Below are 22,099 nucleotides of genomic sequence, written 5' to 3' on the forward strand. Positions count from 1 at the left end.
GAGCATCTATCTCTTCAAATTTTGGAACTCGAATTGAGGTGTGCTGATCGAGCAGTTAGTTGCTAATTTCTGAAGTTGGAGAAGACCGTGCTTTCGCTTCGAGATTCATGAGTAATAGCGTCTATTTGTATTGTTAGTGGGGTGCGAAGTATGCGATGGGAGAATCACCGAAATCGGGAGGATCCGCAACAACAGTGTTGGAAGGAATTGGTTTAAAGCGTCGGACACAACAAAGCCGATATCCGGGGTGTAATGTCCATGGTTTTAGCGACTGCACAACATAGCCAGTTGTCTAAATACATCTGATTAATATGTATACTCGGTGCTTCAAACTTTCTAAATACCGTCACTTCGTGTGCATTATCTTCGTGCTCAAATCAGCTAGAAATTTTCAGTGATGGCGATGTTATCTGAGTATTTAAGTCATTCTCACATTCCTAGACACACCTATTTGCCAGTTGGGTGGGTCCCGTATCTTTACCAGCGTTCCATCAACTGATCCATTTGGTTATTCCTCCCTAAATATGCTCATGAGCATTGTGAACGAATTTGAAGACGCATATTAACACCTGCAGATTGATTATAAGAGAGGAGATCTCTGATGGGGTAGTTCGACCATAAACTCCATATTCAGACACAAGTCACTACAAACTGTGGTTCTGAGCTCGACGGTTGGTAATCAACAGTGCGAAACGCCCAGCTCAGATGCCAAGTATTCAGACAACCAGCAAAACAGCAAAGAACTGATACCTTCTACAAGGGAGATTCAGCATCGCAAATAGGTCTTTCAATTCCCACACAATCCAGTCTACAACACAGGACATACCAAAAGACAATTGTGAAGACCAACATGTAAGACTTCAAAGCATCTATAAATTGGGTAAGAATTTTGCACGCTAACTAAAATATAACTTATCCTACCATCCCAAAATATCTATCACAATAAATGGTATTGACATCCAGACATCAGCTAATAACAACGTACTAAACTCACGTTGAAAGTCCCACAGAAAACTGTATCTTTCAATCCAAAGTAAGCAAATAACGAATTCTATTAACAAAGCACTCAAAGATCAATCCCACAACCAACAAAACTCCAGATGCACATTCATGAGAAACAAAAAACCAACCCACAGCACAAGAAATATAGAAACAAACAAAAAAAATCGCAAACTGCTAGAAAAAGCCAGTTCGACGTAATTCTCCAAAGCAACTTGGAAAACGTTCACACTTGTATACTCTCCACCACCGGACACATACTTCACCGCCCTTCGGGTTCACGGGTAATCCCCGTCTCCACCCCACCCTCTTCTCTCCTCTCTTCTCTTCTCTTCTCTTCTCATCTCATCTCCAACCATCTCCACGTTCATCGCCCGCGTCCCTCTCCCTCCTTTCCTCTCTAATTTACACCATCTCTGCTCCGCTCTGCTCTTTCTAGCCTTTGGCGCACAATCCAATGTAGCTATTTACAACAAAAGAATTAGTCTACACCCTCCTCGAATCCCACTCCTACTTCTTCTTCCTGCCCCCAACCCCCGCCTTCACCTCTCCCGCTTTCCCCTCCTCCTCCTACACCGCACCTACCCCTTTACCATCTCTGCCGCTTCACACCACGCTGATCGCGTTCACTCCTTGTTGTATGCTGCTCCCATCGAACGACGTGTTCACGTGGAACGCTGATGAATGCCTCGACGGCGCCTCCAACAGCTTTGCCGTCAACTGAGATGGCTCCGGCGGTGACAGCCCCAGCCTCAGCTGCGCTATGTCCCGACCATCCTCCTCCATCTTCGTCGCTGCGCTGCTCGCACCGCCCACCTTCGCCGTCGGTCTCACGATCGCCGGGTTCGCTCCGTATGACCCCCCTCCTCTGCTGCTCGATCCCTGCTGTGCCTGCCCCTGACCCGGCGCCTGCGCCGTCGACACCGAACCCACCCCTCCTCCACCCGACGACGTGAACGAGTACGGGATCCTTCCTGCTCCCGCTGACCCTCCCAGCGACAGACCCGCCCCTGCTGCTACCGCCACGCCCGCACCCCCTCTCTCCATTCCACTCCTCTCCATGCCGTAGCTCATCCCCGCCCCCTCCATTCCACTCCTCGCCAAATGCTCCACCTTGTACCCCATCCCCACCACCTCCGTCACCCCATCCGCGCCCATTCCCATCGCGTTTCCCACCGACATCAACGGTAACGCCATCGGAGGACTCATGTGCTTCGGCACCGCGAATCCTCCCACCGATACTCCGTATCCCGCCACCGAACTTGGCTCGTACAACACCCCCGACGGGTACATGCGGTTCTGCCCCAAGCTCAACTGGTGCAGTGGGTTCGTCTGCTCCTCGTCTCCCATGCATGTCGACTCTTCCGCAATCGAAGGAACGCCCTGCCATCGACCACAACCCTCCCCATCTCAGATCACATGTCCCACCTCCCACAACCATCCCATTCCATTCTCTACTGCACTTGCATCGCCTCTACCGTTGCACTGTGCCCCCCATCCTCCACTCAACACCCTCCGCCCACCTACCCAACGTCCCTAATCATATCCCACCCGACTTCTACTCGCATCCCCACGGACTGCGACCATCCTATCATCACCACGACACCGCCCCCCTCATTCGCCGCACGAACACACACACTCACACTCACACAATTGTATACACTTACCGACGTCGATACGATGTCGAAGAGGCTCGATCGCCTCTTCCGCTTGTTCATGTTGCTTTGTCGGATGAAGTACTTCTGGGCGTGACTAGCAACCTGTGTGGGCGTCCTGGTTGTCACGAAATTCCTCGAGATACCTCTCCAGTCACCTTTTCCGAGCTTTTGCAATCCCAGCAAGAACAAGCGATGCTCGTCTTCTGTCCACGGTACTCCTGCAACAGGGACAAACTATTTGTTATGAGCAACCGACTTTCAGAATGACTTGAGTGGATGAAACGCAACCAAATCAGCGCTTGGGTATGGAACAGTCAAAACAGTAATACCGAACTGATAACAATATTTGCAGTTTAGCAACGCATTCGAAACGGATGTGGATTTCATTGAATGCGAATCTACCGGACTACGACATTCTTTTGAAAGGCATTTTTCCTCACTACAGAAAAGTTTTCACGATAATTTAACACTACACACTTGGACAATCCACCTCATCATTTGTGAGTTTGGTTTGAAGTTTAGAGTAAACAGATCATTGATATGCATATCTGAAAAATCTCTGGAATTTGCAAGGTGGCTATTGAATTCTATTTTGAGGGTACTAAATGTAAAACAAGAGTATCTTCCTCTGGAATTCCTACCATAACATCATACTGAAAAGCAATTGAAAACCCAACCATGAACATTATGACTTGCTACTTACTAATCTCCACAGAAACACTAACAAAGACGTTCCAAAACTTGCATCTCAGATCATTGCCCATATGTGTAATCTATGAAACATGAAATGTCATCGCCAACAAAACCTAAAAGCTCACTGCTCTGAAATTTCCCATCCCATGGAACAACTAAGAAAACTGTTTCATTCGTCCAAACTTTCACAAAAATTTGGGTAAATGATCTGAGTTCAATTTTACAACTTAGATTTGGTATTTAAGCACGCTTCAGCTCACAATTCAAGCTACCCAAACAGATCCCATCTCCATAATACCAAACCTATTTCTAACATACAATACAAGCAATGTAGTTAAACGTCGGAAAGCCAATTTCCGTAATAGAGAAACTAAACGTTAAACATTAAGGTATTAAATAACTACATGTTGCTCTCCAGGTGTTGAAAACGACCAATTGAGCACCAAAAGCGTACCTTTCTTGCGCTCTCGAGCATTGTTCGACGTCTGCACCAGGCCATCCGACACATACCCGTCGGGAGCCGCTCCAGACTCTGAGTGCTCAGATGGTGACGGGGAGTTGTGCGTGCTCGTGTAGTGGCTCAGATTATTCATACTCACGCTCTTCCGCATGTTCATGCTGCTAATACCGTCCGTCAGCCGCACGCCAAACAGCCTCACCCCGCGGTCGGGACATGTCCGGCTGTTATGGCCATTCAGGCCGCAGTGCGAGCAGCGCCTGCTCATCTCGATATGTTCCAGGGCTGCCAGCTTGACCGCCTTGGAACACTATATTCCGATAAAGAAAAACAAGGGGGGTGGGGTGTGGTCCGAAACAAACGAAGATTTGATAAGATGACCCCACAAATTCCCCTACACTTGGCAAATGCGAGAGCCCGATAAGGAGCAGTAAGAGTCAACAATGCAAATCAGCTCGAGTTTGTGCTTGGCAATGCAGATAGCTGCACAGGAAGGATTAGGTTCTACTCTTGCAAAGCAAATTCAGGTCGCATCTAACGTTGAATGCGAGTTCGTTTCAGGTGAATGCTCTGCTCAACGCCCCTTTACCGCCTGGAATGCCTAATCAGCTGGCTATTTCACGGCAGTCTACGAACAATTACGAGAGCAGCGCCCAACAATACCACAGATCGACTCAAGCACGACACCTGCTCGAGCGAAACTCCACCCAATCTACTCTGGATGTGGATTATGACTATCCGCTACCAATAAATTCCGAGCTGTCGGACGAAGGAGACACCGAAACCTACCACGTCAAAAAGACAAAGGTCACGGCACTTGGCAGAATCGCCTGCTCTCCAACCTCACCTGGCTCTGTATCTCTGTATACCACCAATTTAACGATGCACCTTCGCCGGCCCTTTTGAGGAGGCTTACAATGAGGAGCAAAACAATGCATGAACTTACTGAACCGCACACCGAACCGCCCCTCGGCACCGGGTTCAACCACAACCCACCACACACGGACTTCCCGCACGGAATCTCAAACTACAGCGAGTGCCACTTCCGTTTCGCCAACTCTCAGCCCATCTAGTGGTCCCCCGTCGCCCCGACCCTCAGTCTGCCCTCTCATTCCACGGCGCTCTCTAAAAATAGGATGCTCCTACTGAGTCCTTCCCTGCCTCCACCAGCATCCTGCCACCACCACTCGGGGCGTGGCTTCGAAATCGGGATTTCAAACCTCCTCTCGGCCGATTTCTCTGCGAACTAGCCCCGACCCAATGCGCAGTAGCCCTTTCCACAGCGTGGTTCAGCACTACACCAACCCAGCAAAAACAATTACAATTTTAACAATTTAAAAAATAAAAAAATAAATAAAGCTTCGGAGAGCGCGACTACACAAGCTGGCGATGCGGACTTTTGACTTTCACGCACGATTTGCACACTGACGATGAGTAATCCGGACTCTCTCCCCCTCAATACCGCGAGCAATTTCCCCGCCGATCTTACCACCCCACCCACCTCAGCCAACCCCCCGCGAGCTTCTCTGTGCATCCATATTGGCATGTTTCATTCATATATTTTGTCTCATCGTTTGTTTTTGGATATGACGGCATGCATGTGGTTGGACAGGACGAAGCATCGGTGATTCTTAAGGCCGCGTGTGCCTTCACGGGTTTGGGTCCTCGCGGTGAGTCTGCTGGAAGTGACCTGCGCAGTACCAGTGGAGACCGGTCATGGGTTCCAAACGAAAACTTTCCATGACCGTGGCGTGGATGCCCATCACCCAAGTCCATGTTAACACAAACATTATTTTTAGCCTTTGTTTTAGGGTTTATAGGTATTGTTTTCTTCTCTTTTTTTGCCTTTTTGGTGGCCTATCACGTCCCATGCACATGGCCAACATGTCAACGCATGAATGGTTCCATATTGTGCATGAGTTTTTCTTTGCAATTTATGAAAAATTAATAAAATAATAAATTTGGGCCTACTTAGTGAATGATGTAGTTGATGCTCTATTGCCACAGTCCTATTTGGCTCACACAAAGGGTTTTATATGATTGCGGTTGCATCCATTTTTCCTATGGTCCTTTCATTTAGGATCCAGGTGGCCCATACCTAAATTTTCAAAAAAAAACTCAAGTTATGATTATTATAATTATTGTTGATGTTGTTGTCTTGGCCTTTGTCTCTCTCTAGTTCATCCTCAATAAAGTTATGATAAATGAATTGATTTTGAATGAACAGTCTTCCCCTTCTCTATGGTGGCATAAACAAATAAATAATGAATAAATAGTCTATGCTAGACAATTATTTGCTGAGCAGACTACACAACCTTAAACTTCATATTTCTCTAGTGTCCCTTCAAAGACCAGAATTCTTATAACATCCAATTATTTAAAATACTTTGGATCGTATCTGCTTTGACCTACAAAAGATATGTCATCTTTAAAACACCAATCACAAAGACTTGCAACAAGTTAAATGAAGTCCTTGAATTGATAGAAGGAGACATGGAAAATAAGCAAGAATTGCACTCTAAACATTATTTTTCTTAAATCAAATTTGGATTTTTGGAACCCCATATAAATTTGGAACAAGAATTTCCTCACATTTTTAACATTATAAAGATACTAAGATATTTGCTTCCAAACCCATCAAACCCACCCACAATTCAAACCTCCGCATGCAAATTATATCCACAGGAAGATTCAGATATGGTGGAGTCCACGACCAAAAATAGTTTATTCGATCTTGTAAAGAAAGCATTTTTAGGGTTTCTTCTTTTGGGTTTTTTCAATCTTAAAAAGATATGTCATCGAAATTGGATGTGTAGTACCTTACAAGTGGTGAGACGCTTGGATGACTTTGTGAATTTCATTTTTAAAGAACAATAATTTGCACTTTATAGATAAATATAGTAATATATGGATCTCGTTTTTATATGGCCAATGTAGCATTAAATGCTGATTCAGGAGCAGCAATGGTGAGCAGTTAAGCTAGTGGATTTGGAAATCATTGTACAGTTGGTATTAGTATATCTCTGGAATCATTATGATCGTTATTTATCATGCCAATTAAAAAAATTAAAAGTATAATTCTCTGTGTTCAGCTTGAAATATTTCTTAGCAAATGATGGAATGTGGGTGTTTGCGGATTTGATCATTAAAATGTATATTTTACTATCACACAGATGCTGGTAAAATGTCCAGTCATATCATTTATTTATTTTAAGGGTTTAGGGTTTAAGATTTATCATTTATTTTAGCATACAAATACCCATATTTCAACATAATTCTCAAAATCCATGTAATTTTTAACACTTTTACTTGAGTTTTAATACTATATACATTGTAGGCTACTGCAATAATTGTCAACTGGTATTTTAATGATAACTTTAATATTGAAAATAAAATTATTAAAAAATATATAAACTGCAATTACACAAATCTTTTAAATCTGATCTGAGGTTTATTTTCAAATTTTATGGATATAATAATTTTTATTTTCCTGTTTTTATTTTTTTCAAATTGATTATACTATGGAAAGAGAAATAATTATCAAGCATTTTATGTTCTCATTGAAGCGACAAAACATTAACATACCATGATGCACTAGTTAAGTTTTATAATTGTCTTAGTATTAGTAGTAGAATATAATCCAACACATAGCAAGGGGCTTCTCAAATCTAGAAGTCTGCTTTTGTAATGCTATGGTGAAGGAAATCCCTTCTTTAGAGGCCTTAGTTCTTGACCAAAATTTTAATTTAATTTTAAAAAAATCCCAAAAAAACCCAAAAACAAAAGAAAATCAAGTAGTCCAAACATTTCAAGATAATTAAAAACATTTTCATGTGGCTGCTTAAATAAAGAAATAATGAAGAATACATTTAAATAATTCAATTGCTTAAATTCCGTCGTAGCTCAAAAGTATATTTATAAGTAAAATGTTGATTTAGATACACATTTGAAGAAATATAATAAGTATACAGCATGATTATATTCTCTTTTTATTGCAGGCACACACGACCAACCACTCTTACAAAAGCCCGTCTAAAGGACTCCCAAGACCGTTGCTGACTCAGGAGAACAACACGCCGAGATGCCTAGTAGGCATAAAGCAAGTGGCCCCACCCCCCTGAAGGCCAATGCCACGTGAGACCTGCACATGACAGACGGGGTCCAGCGTGGCCAGAGCTAATGACACAACGACATGTCCCCCTGGCGGGAATCCCACGTCAAGCGCACGTGTCAGGCCGCTTACTTGTCACGCATGGAAGGGAACGAGGGGTGGATGGGACGAGCTGAGTTGGAATCGATCGGCCAATGGGTGACGAGCCCGCGTAGACATGCACCATCCAACGTCACGTTTCCTCCCTTGTTTTTATGATATTGTTTCATCCATGAGCATCCTGGTCGTATCATTCATCCACTTGTGAGTGGTCAATAGTTGGATTCATCAATTAATATCTTACGCTCAAGTGGACGGTCAGCGATGTTGCACTTGTCATAATATTATTCGTGGTATGATGTAAGCCTCCACCAGTCTGACGTACTTCCAAAGTGGGGCTGGGAGAAGGGCACGTGTCAAATTGCAGACAACGGGCTGCCGCTTTTCAACGAAAAGCTTCCATCAATTTTGGATGATCGGAGTTGCATGAGACTCGAAGTTCTCATCTTTACTTCCGTGGTTTAAGGGCTGGAAGTCATTACGCTTTTAGGCACCCGTGCCGGTATCTGCCTTAAATGTGGATGCACAGAGGCGCAGGGTGAACTTCAGTTATTCATCCGTTTGAGCGCGTTAGCGTTTTTCGGGACAGGCGTTGTTGCATTTGCAGGGCTTGTGGACGGCGATGGCGAGTTTAGAGCCACTGCAGGCTCTGCGAGTAATCGCAACAGAAGCTTCGGCTTTACGATGGCGCCTGGAAGTCAGTGTGAGAGTCGATGGAAACGTGCTCAGAATCATCTCTCCTCTGCTGGGAACGAGAAGATCGTGCCACCGACTTCGCGGTTGTGCGAGTAGAATGATGAAGCAGCCGGAAGCGACAATTCGTTTGAATTGAAGGCGTTGGATATTTGTCGATGTGACTGTGGGAAGCTGACAAAAGCAGGGGGGAGGGAGAAAAGAGATGCTGGGCTTTTGAAAATTTTGTGTAGAGGCCATGTGGGATGTGGGAGCACTTTTTTGTTGTTTTTCGCAGGGGATGCGTTTGTCTGGCATTTCCTGTCAGTGCGAGGAGCGGAGCGTGGATGGACGTCGTCGGATTGATGCTCACCACCTTTGCGATGCTATCTCGGCCGTCCCATGACGTTGCGTTGGTTTGTGGCTCTGTGAGAACCTGGAGTCCTTTCCGTTCCTCTCCTTCCTTTCCTTTCCGCCTCCAATCTTCTCCCTAGGATATATTCGAAGGCACCTTCCAACTTCCAGCCTAACCTCCACCTTACGTGTGCACCAGAGGAATACTTTCGCTCTACCAACCCCTCCTCCTCCCAACCCCTGCTTTCGTTGCGAGCTGGATCCCCATGTCCCCCTTTTCATAACCCTATTTCGCGCACTAGCGGGTTGTTCTACCTCAACGCCTGACTTAAGACCCTACATTTGCTCCCCCCCCCCCCCCCCCTTCTTTGTCGATAATGGAGTAAAGAATGAAGGAGCAAACCACGGCGATAGTCTTTCTCTATCTTCGGTGATACAACCCGTCCACGGCGCCTTTTACCGTATTTTCCAGGATTGTCGAGAGTAAGGTGGGCTAATTCTAGGGTTTGCAGCCAAGCTTAGCATGCGACTACCAAAATCTGCTCTCAACACAGCGTTTGATGATCCCTTTACTCGTTTCGCACATGTAGTGAGCGCCTCTCAGTAGGATCATTATCCATAACCTCACTCTATCTCTCAATTTCCTCATGTCGTTTGCATTTCGTTGCTCATCGGACTTGTGTGTCTAATTCCCACTCTTGCAGTTTAAACAATTCTCGTCTTTCTCGTGCATGCATCACTGCATGTATGTGGAGACATTGTCCAAAGACGGACCAACGGAAGACATTGGGTGGGCAGTGTTTAACTGGTTGCCTCATTAAGTGATTTCGCATGAAACTAATGCAAGAGTCAACCTGAATAAGTAAATGTGAAAAGAAATATACTGAAATAAATCTGCAGTGAGCACTGCCGTTTTGGTTTCAAGTTTTGAGAATATTGAAAATTCTATATTGAGAGCCATTGAAAAATGAATTCATTGGTCTCTTATGCTTCGGGAGATGTTTGTTGATTTACACAGATGTGGGATTAATACTGACTTTTACCTTTTATTCGGAAGAGTTGTATGGTTGATAAATGGAAGAAACCCATATTTAAGCAGACTGATAGAGGAGGAATTTTTACTGAAAATGAATGAATGTAAATTATGAAGGGGAAAAAGTTTAAGCAGAGTAAGAGTAAAGTTTGTTCTTATGTTGCACTGAAGTGTGAAAACAGGAATTGTAGAACTTTAAGGTAATGTTTTTTTCACATGAAAGTCAATCATGAAAAAACAAAATATTGGTTACCTTCATCTTTCCACATGATTTCTCTCAATTTTTATTTATTTTGGGTTGGACAAGATGAAATCTTTTACTGGCCACTCCAATTTGCCACTTTAGAAATAACAGTTCAAGGGAGAAAACAGTCGTTACATTCTCTTCAGCAACATCTCAAACCGTGGTTTTTTTTATTTTTTATTTTTATTTTTTATATATAAATAAAGTTTCCCTTGTAAGAACAGAAAGACAAACACACATGCAAACATGCAATTTTATTTTATTTATTATTATCATTTGTTTAACAAAATAAATCAAGCACTTCAAACATTTATTTTTATTTATCTTCATGTCCAAAGTTAGACCCACTCAAAGCTGCATAACAAATCATTTCAAAAGCATGGCCCAACACGTGAGGTCCCACAGTTCGGCAGAGTAAAAGTAACGAAGTCCATTGAGATCCCTCCCCACTGGCCTTACTATTTGCAAACAAGGCATGACAATGGGCTAGCATCATCCAAAAGCTACCACTGTACCTCTACGCCATTGGCCTACAACACAGTTTCCGCACTGTTTTCATATACTTAGAAGATGCTCATAGTTGACTCATAGCCTGCCAGTAATATCCAGAACTTCAGAAGCAGAAAATGGTGAAAAAGGACCCACAAAAGCAGAGGCAAAGACGGACTTTTTCCAGCTTCATCTCACAAAATACCAGTGAAGTAACGAAGTAGAGATTTGTACTTGCGGATCTTACTGAGCCTGGAATCATGGGATCGCGAAAACAAGGATAGATCAATAAGGTACTAATCCAAAGTTGTTGCGATCCCTGCAGTGGACCAGTGCCATCCACAAGTGAGTGTTGTAATGTTTTAGTTTTTAGTTTTTAATTTTTAATTTTTTCCATTTGGGGAAGACGATCTATTGTGCAGGAATAGTTCCAAGGAACTGACATGAGTTTTGTATGCACATAACTGCTCACAGTTGGATCTCCACTGTTGCTGAATCAACATGACGGGACTCGCCGTTTCAGAATGCGATTCCCATTCTGCTCACAGCCGTGGCTGCACGAAGGAACTGCAATGATGCACAACTTTGAGTGGAATCGCAGTAAACAATACAATGATGAAAAAGCAGTCATCTTTGGTACAACATCACGCTCAAATAATTGACCATACGACAGATAGACTGAAAAAAGGATCCACAAAATCCAGCAATGCTGACACGCCCCTTTCGCTGATCGTTGACTTTCCTTCCCCCAAACTGTACTCCAAAGATCCTCGGAACACATCCAAAAACATCCAATCAAGAGTGTTGTTCTCTATACTATACTACACTACTCTATGGAGCCGTGTACACGTTACTTTGAAAGTGCAACGCATTTCGCACCATCGTCACTGCACACAACCCAGACAGACAAAAAACAGTGGAACAAGGCCGTGGCTACAAGGTAAGAACCAAGGATGTCCACCATGCATGTTAACTTTTTGACTCTGAAACTTGTTGAAACAGAATTTGAGGACATCCGAATACAGATAACACACGACAAGGCAGTGTGCAAAAAGAGCTTAAGAAAAAAAACAGCATATTTCTCCAAAGCAACTTGGAAAACGTCCATAAACTTGCATACTCTACACCACCGGACACATACTTCACCGCCCTTCGGGTTCACGGGTAATCCCCGTCTCCACCCCACCCTCTTCTCTCCTCTCTTCTCTTCTCTTCTCTTCTCATCTCATCTCCAACCATCTCCACGTTCATCGCCCGCGTCCCTCTCCCTCCTTTCCTCTCTAATTTACACCATCTCTGCTCCGCTCTGCTCTTTCTAGCCTTTGGCGCACAATCCAATGTAGCTATTTACAACAAAAGAATTAGTCTACACCCTCCTCGAATCCCACTCCTACTTCTTCTTCCTGCCCCCAACCCCCGCCTTCACCTCTCCCGCTTTCCCCTCCTCCTCCTACACCGCACCTACCCCTTTACCATCTCTGCCGCTTCACACCACGCTGATCGCGTTCACTCCTTGTTGTATGCTGCTCCCATCGAACGACGTGTTCACGTGGAACGCTGATGAATGCCTCGACGGCGCCTCCAACAGCTTTGCCGTCAACTGAGATGGCTCCGGCGGTGACAGCCCCAGCCTCAGCTGCGCTATGTCCCGACCATCCTCCTCCATCTTCGTCGCTGCGCTGCTCGCACCGCCCACCTTCGCCGTCGGTCTCACGATCGCCGGGTTCGCTCCGTATGACCCCCCTCCTCTGCTGCTCGATCCCTGCTGTGCCTGCCCCTGACCCGGCGCCTGCGCCGTCGACACCGAACCCACCCCTCCTCCACCCGACGACGTGAACGAGTACGGGATCCTTCCTGCTCCCGCTGACCCTCCCAGCGACAGACCCGCCCCTGCTGCTACCGCCACGCCCGCACCCCCTCTCTCCATTCCACTCCTCTCCATGCCGTAGCTCATCCCCGCCCCCTCCATTCCACTCCTCGCCAAATGCTCCACCTTGTACCCCATCCCCACCACCTCCGTCACCCCATCCGCGCCCATTCCCATCGCGTTTCCCACCGACATCAACGGTAACGCCATCGGAGGACTCATGTGCTTCGGCACCGCGAATCCTCCCACCGATACTCCGTATCCCGCCACCGAACTTGGCTCGTACAACACCCCCGACGGGTACATGCGGTTCTGCCCCAAGCTCAACTGGTGCAGTGGGTTCGTCTGCTCCTCGTCTCCCATGCATGTCGACTCTTCCGCAATCGAAGGAACGCCCTGCCATCGACCACAACCCTCCCCATCTCAGATCACATGTCCCACCTCCCACAACCATCCCATTCCATTCTCTACTGCACTTGCATCGCCTCTACCGTTGCACTGTGCCCCCCATCCTCCACTCAACACCCTCCGCCCACCTACCCAACGTCCCTAATCATATCCCACCCGACTTCTACTCGCATCCCCACGGACTGCGACCATCCTATCATCACCACGACACCGCCCCCCTCATTCGCCGCACGAACACACACACTCACACTCACACAATTGTATACACTTACCGACGTCGATACGATGTCGAAGAGGCTCGATCGCCTCTTCCGCTTGTTCATGTTGCTTTGTCGGATGAAGTACTTCTGGGCGTGACTAGCAACCTGTGTGGGCGTCCTGGTTGTCACGAAATTCCTCGAGATACCTCTCCAGTCACCTTTTCCGAGCTTTTGCAATCCCAGCAAGAACAAGCGATGCTCGTCTTCTGTCCACGGCACTCCTGCAACAGCGTCAACCCACCCGTTAATTCAACATTTCTTGTCTTCAGTAGTTATTTGAAGCCAAGTAGCCAGACAACACTTTTATTCAAAAGTTATGACCTTGACATACGAATTTTGCGCATAGCAGCGGAAAAGTTTCTACATATTGAGTCAAAGGAATCAAGATTGAATGAACAGTGTTACAAACGCTGTTACGTTAGAACCCGTGTGACAAAGAAGCCCCATTTCTTATCTCAACCCACTCCAGTGGTCATCGGTTCTACATAAGTATGAAATCATGATGCAGACCCTCAACACGGCATACCAACAACCACCACATCTGCCATTGTTTACAGTTAGAATCTAACAAATTCAATTTTTGCATGGAGAAAGAGAAAATATGCACGAGCATACGGAAGATGTTGAGGTTAAGATACAATGAGAATCATTATGCTGAAGAATCCAAATTTAATGCATTCTGGACAGGAAACATAGAACTGAACAAGAATAGTGGTACTTGCAAACTATGAAGTCTAATTAAACACAAGGCTAGCACCTGTGTAGAATGTATCACAATTACAAACGAAATAAATAAATAAGTAAATAAATAAAAACCGCTTATTTGGAGGAACGGAAAGAGAAAGTTAAGGCACTACCATCTCAAAAAATTTGAACGATTTCACATTCTCTCTTCGGAATTTTAGGATTGACCATTTTCATACCGACAGAATGATTAGGGATGTTCCCGTGAGTCTGAACCCGCCTTTTCACTTGTGAACATTTTTGACCTAAATGAATTATTTTTCGAAATGATGCACATAGAAAGGCTGTACAGTTTCGACCCAAGTGAATTCAAATCTAGAACTCAACTGTATTATCTAATTAAATCATTCGTCAAAATATTGAAACTTATTCAATCGATAGAATATCGATCTCTGTTTTCAAATGCAGTGCATATAAAACCATTTTGCTATCACAACGCCAGTACAGGAAGAAGAAGGAAATGTAGCTCCTGGATGGGTTTGAAGTCTCAATGGGAATGCAATGTTTACCTTTTTTGCGCTCTCGGGCATTGTTTGACGTTTGCACGAGACCATCTGATACATATCCATCAGGAGCCGCTCCGGACTCTGAGTGCTCAGGAGGCGAAGGAGGGTTGTGCGCGCTCGTGTAGTGACTCAGATTATTCATACTCACACTTTTCCGCATGTTCATGCTGCTGACGCTGTCTGTCAGCCGCACTCCAAATAGACGCACCCCCCGGTCGGAGCACGTCCGGCTATTGTGGCCATTCAAGTTGCAGTGCGAGCACCGCCTGCTCATCTCGTGCTCCTCCAGGGCTGCCAGCTTGACGACCTTGGGATACTACCCTTCTAAGAGAGGGTAACACTTGACACGAGGGACGAAACCAGCGAAATTCAAAGCGCACACGTGAATCACTCGGAAACCTTCGAAATGAGAAGGTCCGATGTAGAGCAGAGAGAGGACAATACTGCGATGTTTCGAGCTCGTGGTTAGCGAAACTAGTAGCTCGGGAAGAAGGTTGCTGTACACGCTCGCGCATAAGCCCAGAGTCCAAACAAAGCTATTGTGTGCACAACAAGATTAAAATGTATGCCTCCTGCCTTGGGTGCGAAAACTAACCAGCACTTCACAGCAGCCCAAAATTTTAAAACAAGAGCGGTATAGGATCAGAAAGCGGCGCAGATCTACGTAGACTCGAGCCAACACAAACCAAACTCCACACACTGGAGAAAAAGATTCTCAAAGATTGAAATCAACGACCCTCGGAATACTACAGAAAGGAAGCAGGAGAATCCACGGCATAATATACCCCACCAACGCACCGTAAAACCCACCACGACACGATCACAACCCCTACAGAATCATGCGCGACCCAAACTTGCAGCGGAAACGCTAATTCCGCGACAAACCCTCAATTTCCAGCACAGAAGCAAAACCCACAACTTGATCGAACTCTCCCTTGTCACCGCAATGCTCAGTCCCGCCCTGAGCCTCCACGGAGTTGGTGCCGATCCCCCCTTCGACTCCACCGGCGCGCTCAAACCACCGGGTGGAGCTCCAGAAATCGACCCTTTGAAACCTAAATCCGACGCTTTTTCCCAGAATTCGCCTCGACCCAATGCGCATCACCACCCAATCCTTTTCCTGCGCCTTTGAACGGGAGCTTGTAACCCGTCTACAGCGAGCAAATCGGACAACGAGGCGGAGAGTGGGGGGGGGGGGTGGAAAATGCTTGATGCGACGACTCACACTTATGTTGCCTCCTGTTGCGTGGAACCACCGATCGCTGCTCATTCTTCATCCAACATTATTCGTCTAATTGGATGAAATGATTCGTTCAGTTGGATATTACAGCAACCATAAAATCAGAGGGTGAAGCATATTTTGGGGGTTGTGGCTTTGGTATCAGTCCCCACAATCGCCCACGTTACCAGCGGCATTTAGAAATATAGAAATAAATTTTAAATTTAAAAGAGCTGGAATTGGGCCATGGGGTTCTGGAAAAAGTAGGCCACGCTCCTTTGCTTACTTATCTTACTTTTTCGTTTTGAAAGGGTTTTGTAGGCTTTATATTTGACTCCCATTATTATGAGCCTCTCTCTCTCCCCCTAGCCCTAAATATGCGACCCATCAACTTTGAAAAATCGAATGTTGGTTCTCAATGTCACAGATTATGTAACATTTCAAAAGATGGAGCATTTTAAAATTTCAAATGTTACAGATCATTTAGCATAATAATTAAAATTTTCACAAAATACGTAATAGGTATTAAGAAGAGCACACACACAAAAAAAAATACAAATACAAAAAAAATATAAAAAAAGGCAGTATGCATGGCAAAATAAATAAATAAACAAACACATTGAGAATACAGTTCCAATCTTAAATTGGTGTTTATGAAGTAAAACACATATAAAGAAATAAACTTTCAGTTAATATGAATATATATATATATATATATATATTTATATATTCAAATAGAGATGATGAATTTCCGCTTGTTGATGTTTGAAGTGATAATAGATATGCTAAAGTAAACAACATCAAATCAGGAGATTTTTTAAAAGTAAAAACAGGTTGAGTTGTGCTAGTAAGTGACCAAAATAACATTTGGCCCTAAAATATATTTTAAAGATTATCACAAAAGCATATATGTATATATATGTGTCCCTTTTTTATATTAAAAAAACCTACTTTGAAGCATGTAAATGTCTTTTCAATGAGAACTATACATTTATGAAGGATCTTAAAAAACAAGCTTTACTCAAATTATTGAGGTTTTGGGTTGGAATAACAATAAAGAAGCATATGTTAATATAAATTCAATTAAATTGGTCAAGATTGTTGTTGTTTGGACTTTTTTAAAAGTGCAAAGTGCTTGTTCTTACATGCATAGATTCTGTTTGTACAATGAATACAAGTAGTTGTTACAAAACTAGATGTCCTTATGCAGAATTTTATCATATTTTTAGAAGTAGTTCGTAAGTTAAAAATAAATAAATATATATATTTATTTATTTATTTATTTATATCAAGGTATGATAAAATGTACGTGTTAAGTTTGAGAATAGAAGCAGTAATCAAATCATCCATAATTTTTCATTTGAAGAATAACATACCAATATTTTTGAACTACATTCAAAATATTGATTAATTGTTTCCAAGAAGTTGGAAAATAGTTTACTATATAAGAAAAATGCTGTAAATTTTTTCAAAAGATTAAAAGTAGAAATAATGAAATATTATAGTGAGTCAAATTTTATTTGATGAGACAAAACCAAACATAGAGACGCTGCAATTGATTTTATGAGTATTGACAATGCATCAGTTTAATCAGACCTATTATTTTATACCATTGTTATAATGAAATTTCCATTACAGTGAAAGAAATTATCTACATATTTATAAATATTGAACAAAGTTTTAATGAGAAACAATGAACTATTATGTACCTTCCATTCATTTGATTATAAAATACTAAAAACAAAGTTTTCTCGAAGTTGTATATAAATGAAACAATTGAACTTCCAAGTGGTCTACAACAAGAGGTCTATAAGGCCTTCATAAGTTTCTCAATTTTTAAAGTCTTAAAGATTTTTTTTTTCCAGGATCCCATTACATACTCTTAAAACAACTATTGAGATAATATTTGGTATTATCTAAGCATATGATCTCAAGGCACAACAAGAAATATTTGGACATGTCCTGCTGTTTTTCTAAAAATAGAAACATTGTCTTATGAGTTTTGAGAAAATATATCAAATACTTAAAAGTTGTATTTAACAAGATCTTAAGCAATAAAACAAGTTCAAAGGAAACCACAAAAACTAGTAATGTTTTCATATCCACAACAAAGTATTGTTCATGTAGAAATACAAAAATGTATAAATTTAAGTTATTACTAATGTCACCACAACTTGCCACTCACTTGGCATTCTTTTTATGTTTTGTTATTTCAATAAAAATTCAAATAATTAATATTTCCAATGTATGTATTAAATTATAAAGAAATGCTCATGGGGGCTATTATAATTTTTATAATAATAATAAATTAAATTTAAAATATGTAATTTAGTGTATCAACATGATATATGAGCATGTGTATGACATGTAAATGTTGATCTAAAACAATACTCAAAATGATTTTAAATAGTTGAAAAAAAAGGCCTTTGATGCAAGAATCACCAAATTTTGCAAGCTTATATATCAGTAGCTTCTTTCAAACAACTTAAGTTCTACATGGAGTGAAAACCATCAAACACTATATTCTAGTTTTAAAAATTAATATTAACTTTTGAAACATAACAATATTTATTTTTTAATCATTGATTTTATAATATTACTATTTTCACTAATCACTATCCCCAATTTATATATATATATGTAATAAAGGTAATATGGTCTGTAATGTACAACCATCTAAAGTGTCATCCATTTATCTAAACATCCATCCATGTCAAACAAGTATTAAAACAAAAATGATGTTGTAGTTGCAAGTGTGAATGCTATTCATTACCATTACTTGCCACAAATTGTTACCAACAAATGTAATAATTTACAATTCAAACTATACAACCAAAAACCACACATGAGTATTAGAAAAAAAGCAAAAATAAAAAATGTCACGTTATTATAATTCAAAAAAAACCTACAATAAAAATATTGAACAAAAATATCAACAATAGATTCTAGTGCAAAAAGTTGATAATGTTGTTTTTAAAACAGGAAATTGATGTGGTATGTCAATGATTTGGTTTCAAATATCACTCTTCAAACAAAACAAGAGGTTCCAATTTTGGTGTAAATGCTTGTTTATATATATATATATATATTTATATGTCTATTAATAATTATATATATATATATATGAACACATGCAAAAAACTAATCTAGGAACGACATGATGTTTGGAACCACCCATGCAAGGCCCGAATGAACAGACAAGGAATGTCACCCCCCAGAGTTTCTACCGTCTCGTCTTTGCTGATGTGGCACAAAACCGCCCAGTCCACCATTTCTATACGGAACGCGACAACTTGCCACCTCAGATCGCGCAGTTCCAATGGACTTGGAGAACACGGCCCCGACCCAAGTTCCATACGTGACGGTGATCTTCGCCTGAAAGAAATCAGCGAAAAAGCACAACATATTTTAACGTATAAGAAAGTTTCGTGGTGAGGAAAAGACCTCGCGACGCAGACGATTACGTTCTTTAAATGAAAAGCCAGATGGAACGTAAAGAAGCATGTCGGAAAGACAAGGTTGGAGAAAGACAAGGAGATATTAACAGATGGATGAGGAACGGAAGAACAGATCATGGGACGGTCAGAGATGAACCAGATGGGGAGGGGGAATCCAATCGCGCCACGTATGAATAGAGACCAGAAACGTGATGATGTGGACTTCTTTGACGTTGGACCAATCAGCGACTAGAAGAATTTCGAATCTCAGAATGCTTCTAGAAGGTTAAACTGGGAACGAGCTAGTTGGGAACGTGGTTACTTATGTGTTCTCTTTGGCGTGGTTGCGTTTTGATCCACCCAATGGTCACAGAGAATCTGGGACTTGATTCCAAGCGTGGCACGTGCCAATACCAGCCAATGTTTTAACGCGATATTTTAACGTCAAAAGCCGTAAGAAGTTCATGTTTCACTTTTTTTATATATGTAGAATGGTTTCTATATATATATATATATATATAATGGTTTTTTTGCATGTCCTATGTAATGGTTGTGGTTTATTTTCATAGTAGTGCATATTTTTTAAATGTAAGAATCATTTTTGTGTTAATTTATGAGAATTATCATGATAAATTTTAGAAAGTCAATAGAAATCATGTGAACAACTAATATATATACATATATATATATATATATATATATTTATGTTTGCATGATATGGGTTCTACCATTATTCAAAAATAAAATAAATTAAAATATTCTGACGCGTATTTAATATATTATAATGTTATAAACTTATATTTTTCAATAATTGACAATGGGTTATTTCTTTATTTTTTAAATTTTGTTTTATATGGTGTAATCACATAGGTTGAAACTTGTTGGTGTATTACAGAATGTGCAATTTTCTGTAGGAGTGTGTGTAATTGTAATAATTATCTAGCATTTTTCCTTTAAAAATAAAACAAAATGTGCATTGATAAGTGTAATTTTCTGTAGGAGTTTTTGTTAAATTATACTTATTAATGCACATTTTGTTTTATTTTTAAAGGAAAAATGCTAGATAATTATTACAATTACAGAACCCTAAACTTCTCTCTTGAGCATAAAATTGTTATATTATGCTTGAAGAATTTAATATTAAGTTTATTCTTCAAAAAAAAAAATCGAAATAACTGTATAATTACAATCAATTAGAGCAGCTGTTTTTTTAATAATGCTTCTGATGCATTATACAGAATCAAACTGCTATTCATCAAATCTGAAAGATTTATTTTTTTCACCCGAATTTCAAGCTTGAATAAATCAGTATTATCCCGAATTTGCAGACACTTTTGAATAAGATTGATTGATTATTCTGTATACACCATACTTGAAAAATACCATTTAAAGCCATGATGAACTTGGAATTGCCATCAACTGTGCCTTTGTTTCCGACAAACACACATCTATCAGTGAATATGTTTACTTTTTAAAAGAAAAAACCATAACCAAATAAAACGACCTTGTTTTATATTCATATATATATATATATATATATATATTCACATATGATTCTTGCATAATTACAACATATCAGTTTGATTCTAAAACCAGACAAGTTGCTCGTTTTACAGATTTTTATCCTCCTAAAATTGTGTTACACACATGCAACAAAGTAGAAAATAAGATTATAACTTTACCTGATCATTCTACTTACCAATTAAATGAATGCAACATTTATCCAGTAGAATTGGTTTGATTTGATTTTATTTGTGTTTCCATTGTTTCCACACTGCACACTTTCTCTATCAAAAGCATGAGTTGAACAGAACTGTTCATGCTATTGAGAATCGCATACTTAAAATAGACAACTATATTAGATTCCATTAGATTGTTTTGATAGCCATCTCATGTGATTTCTTGTATCATAGTACATTTTGTTTTTTGAAGATACAATTTATTTTTATCTATTGTGATATATTGGATTAGATAGCACAAAAAATCATCTTGTTTGGATACAACAAACTTGTGTTCCCCATCTTTATGTTCATCCACCAACAAACAAAGCACATATACCCACATTGATCAATTGAGTTAAAAGTCAACTACTATCCATGACCTTTTCCATCATTAATTCTATCTATCTGCTCCTTGTGTTATAAATTTTGGGCAGTGGATTTTATTTCAGAATGTGCTTCGACACATAAAACAAGGAAATGACAATGGTTTTATCACAAATTAGTGGGATTAGATCTCTCACATGAATCCCTATAATAAATTTTGGCATGTTTTACAATGGATACACACAAAAATAATTATGCAAATATATATATATATATATATATATATATTCGTGTGATTGTGTGTATATTTGTATATAATTATCCATCCAACAAGATTAAAAGAATACTAAATCAAATAGGTGGTTTTTCTTGAGAACAACCCACTTCGATCAGGGTTTTGCTTTGGACTTGCTGCAATGATTGCCCAGTAATTTTAAAATAGACGTAGCTTTTTATTCATTAGTTGTGTTTAGGGTTGTCCAGGTTACTTGTCTGTAAGGGCAACTTGCATGGTGTCTCAACCCAAGCACGATGAAACCATGAATCTGCTTCACACATGCAAAGCGTGCAGTCATTCTCTGCTAAAAGGACAAAATAATCAGGTCTAATTGCTCCTTTGAACAAGCAATATTACAGACATGATAGCTGAAAGCTGTGGCAAGTGTTGTGGAAGGCAGTTGCATGTTTGTTTACCTTTTCATGCAGAAGCTCTGGATTCAAGCTTGCAACTGTGTCAGCATGAGGATGAACCAGCTTGGAGGGTGTGCAATATCATGTGAAAGTTGATCACTGTCCAGTGTAGAT

At 41.2% G+C, this 22,099-nt stretch overlaps 2 protein-coding genes across 2 annotated transcripts; both read right to left on the minus strand.

The window, feature by feature from the left end:
- Nucleotides 1-1,147: 1,147 nt before the first annotated feature.
- LOC112292689 (uncharacterized) lies at nt 1,148-5,033 on the minus strand. The gene is made up of 3 exons (XM_024541434.3): nt 3,805-5,033; nt 2,667-2,875; nt 1,148-2,382 (listed from the first exon to the last, which is right to left on the minus strand). Exons 1-3 carry the CDS (start codon nt 4,073-4,075, stop codon nt 1,606-1,608), a joined length of 1,257 nt encoding a protein of 418 aa, XP_024397202.1. The 5' UTR covers nt 4,076-5,033; the 3' UTR covers nt 1,148-1,605.
- A 6,822-nt stretch (nt 5,034-11,855) lies between these two features.
- LOC112292572 (uncharacterized) lies at nt 11,856-15,325 on the minus strand. The gene is made up of 3 exons (XM_024541175.3): nt 14,598-15,325; nt 13,357-13,565; nt 11,856-13,072 (listed from the first exon to the last, which is right to left on the minus strand). Exons 1-3 carry the CDS (start codon nt 14,866-14,868, stop codon nt 12,296-12,298), a joined length of 1,257 nt encoding a protein of 418 aa, XP_024396943.1. The 5' UTR covers nt 14,869-15,325; the 3' UTR covers nt 11,856-12,295.
- Nucleotides 15,326-22,099: the final 6,774 nt, after the last annotated feature.

The sequence above is a fragment of the Physcomitrium patens genome, chromosome 15 (genome assembly GCF_059467195.1).
Source record: "Physcomitrium patens ecotype Gransden chromosome 15, ASM5946719v1, whole genome shotgun sequence".
NCBI lineage: Eukaryota > Viridiplantae > Streptophyta > Bryopsida > Funariales > Funariaceae > Physcomitrium > Physcomitrium patens.

Coding starts and splice junctions, on each gene's coding strand:
- LOC112292689 (XM_024541434.3), bottom strand. CDS start 4,075: ATGAGCAGGCGCTGCTCGCACTGCGGCCTGAATGGCCATAACAGCCGG. Junction 2,876..3,804: donor TGCTCGAGAGCGCAAGAAAG/GTACGCTTTTGG, acceptor TCCCTGTTGCAG/GAGTACCGTGGACAGAAGAC. Junction 2,383..2,666: donor TCGACATCGTATCGACGTCG/GTAAGTGTATAC, acceptor GGTCGATGGCAG/GGCGTTCCTTCGATTGCGGA.
- LOC112292572 (XM_024541175.3), bottom strand. CDS start 14,868: ATGAGCAGGCGGTGCTCGCACTGCAACTTGAATGGCCACAATAGCCGG. Junction 13,566..14,597: donor TGCCCGAGAGCGCAAAAAAG/GTAAACATTGCA, acceptor ACGCTGTTGCAG/GAGTGCCGTGGACAGAAGAC. Junction 13,073..13,356: donor TCGACATCGTATCGACGTCG/GTAAGTGTATAC, acceptor GGTCGATGGCAG/GGCGTTCCTTCGATTGCGGA.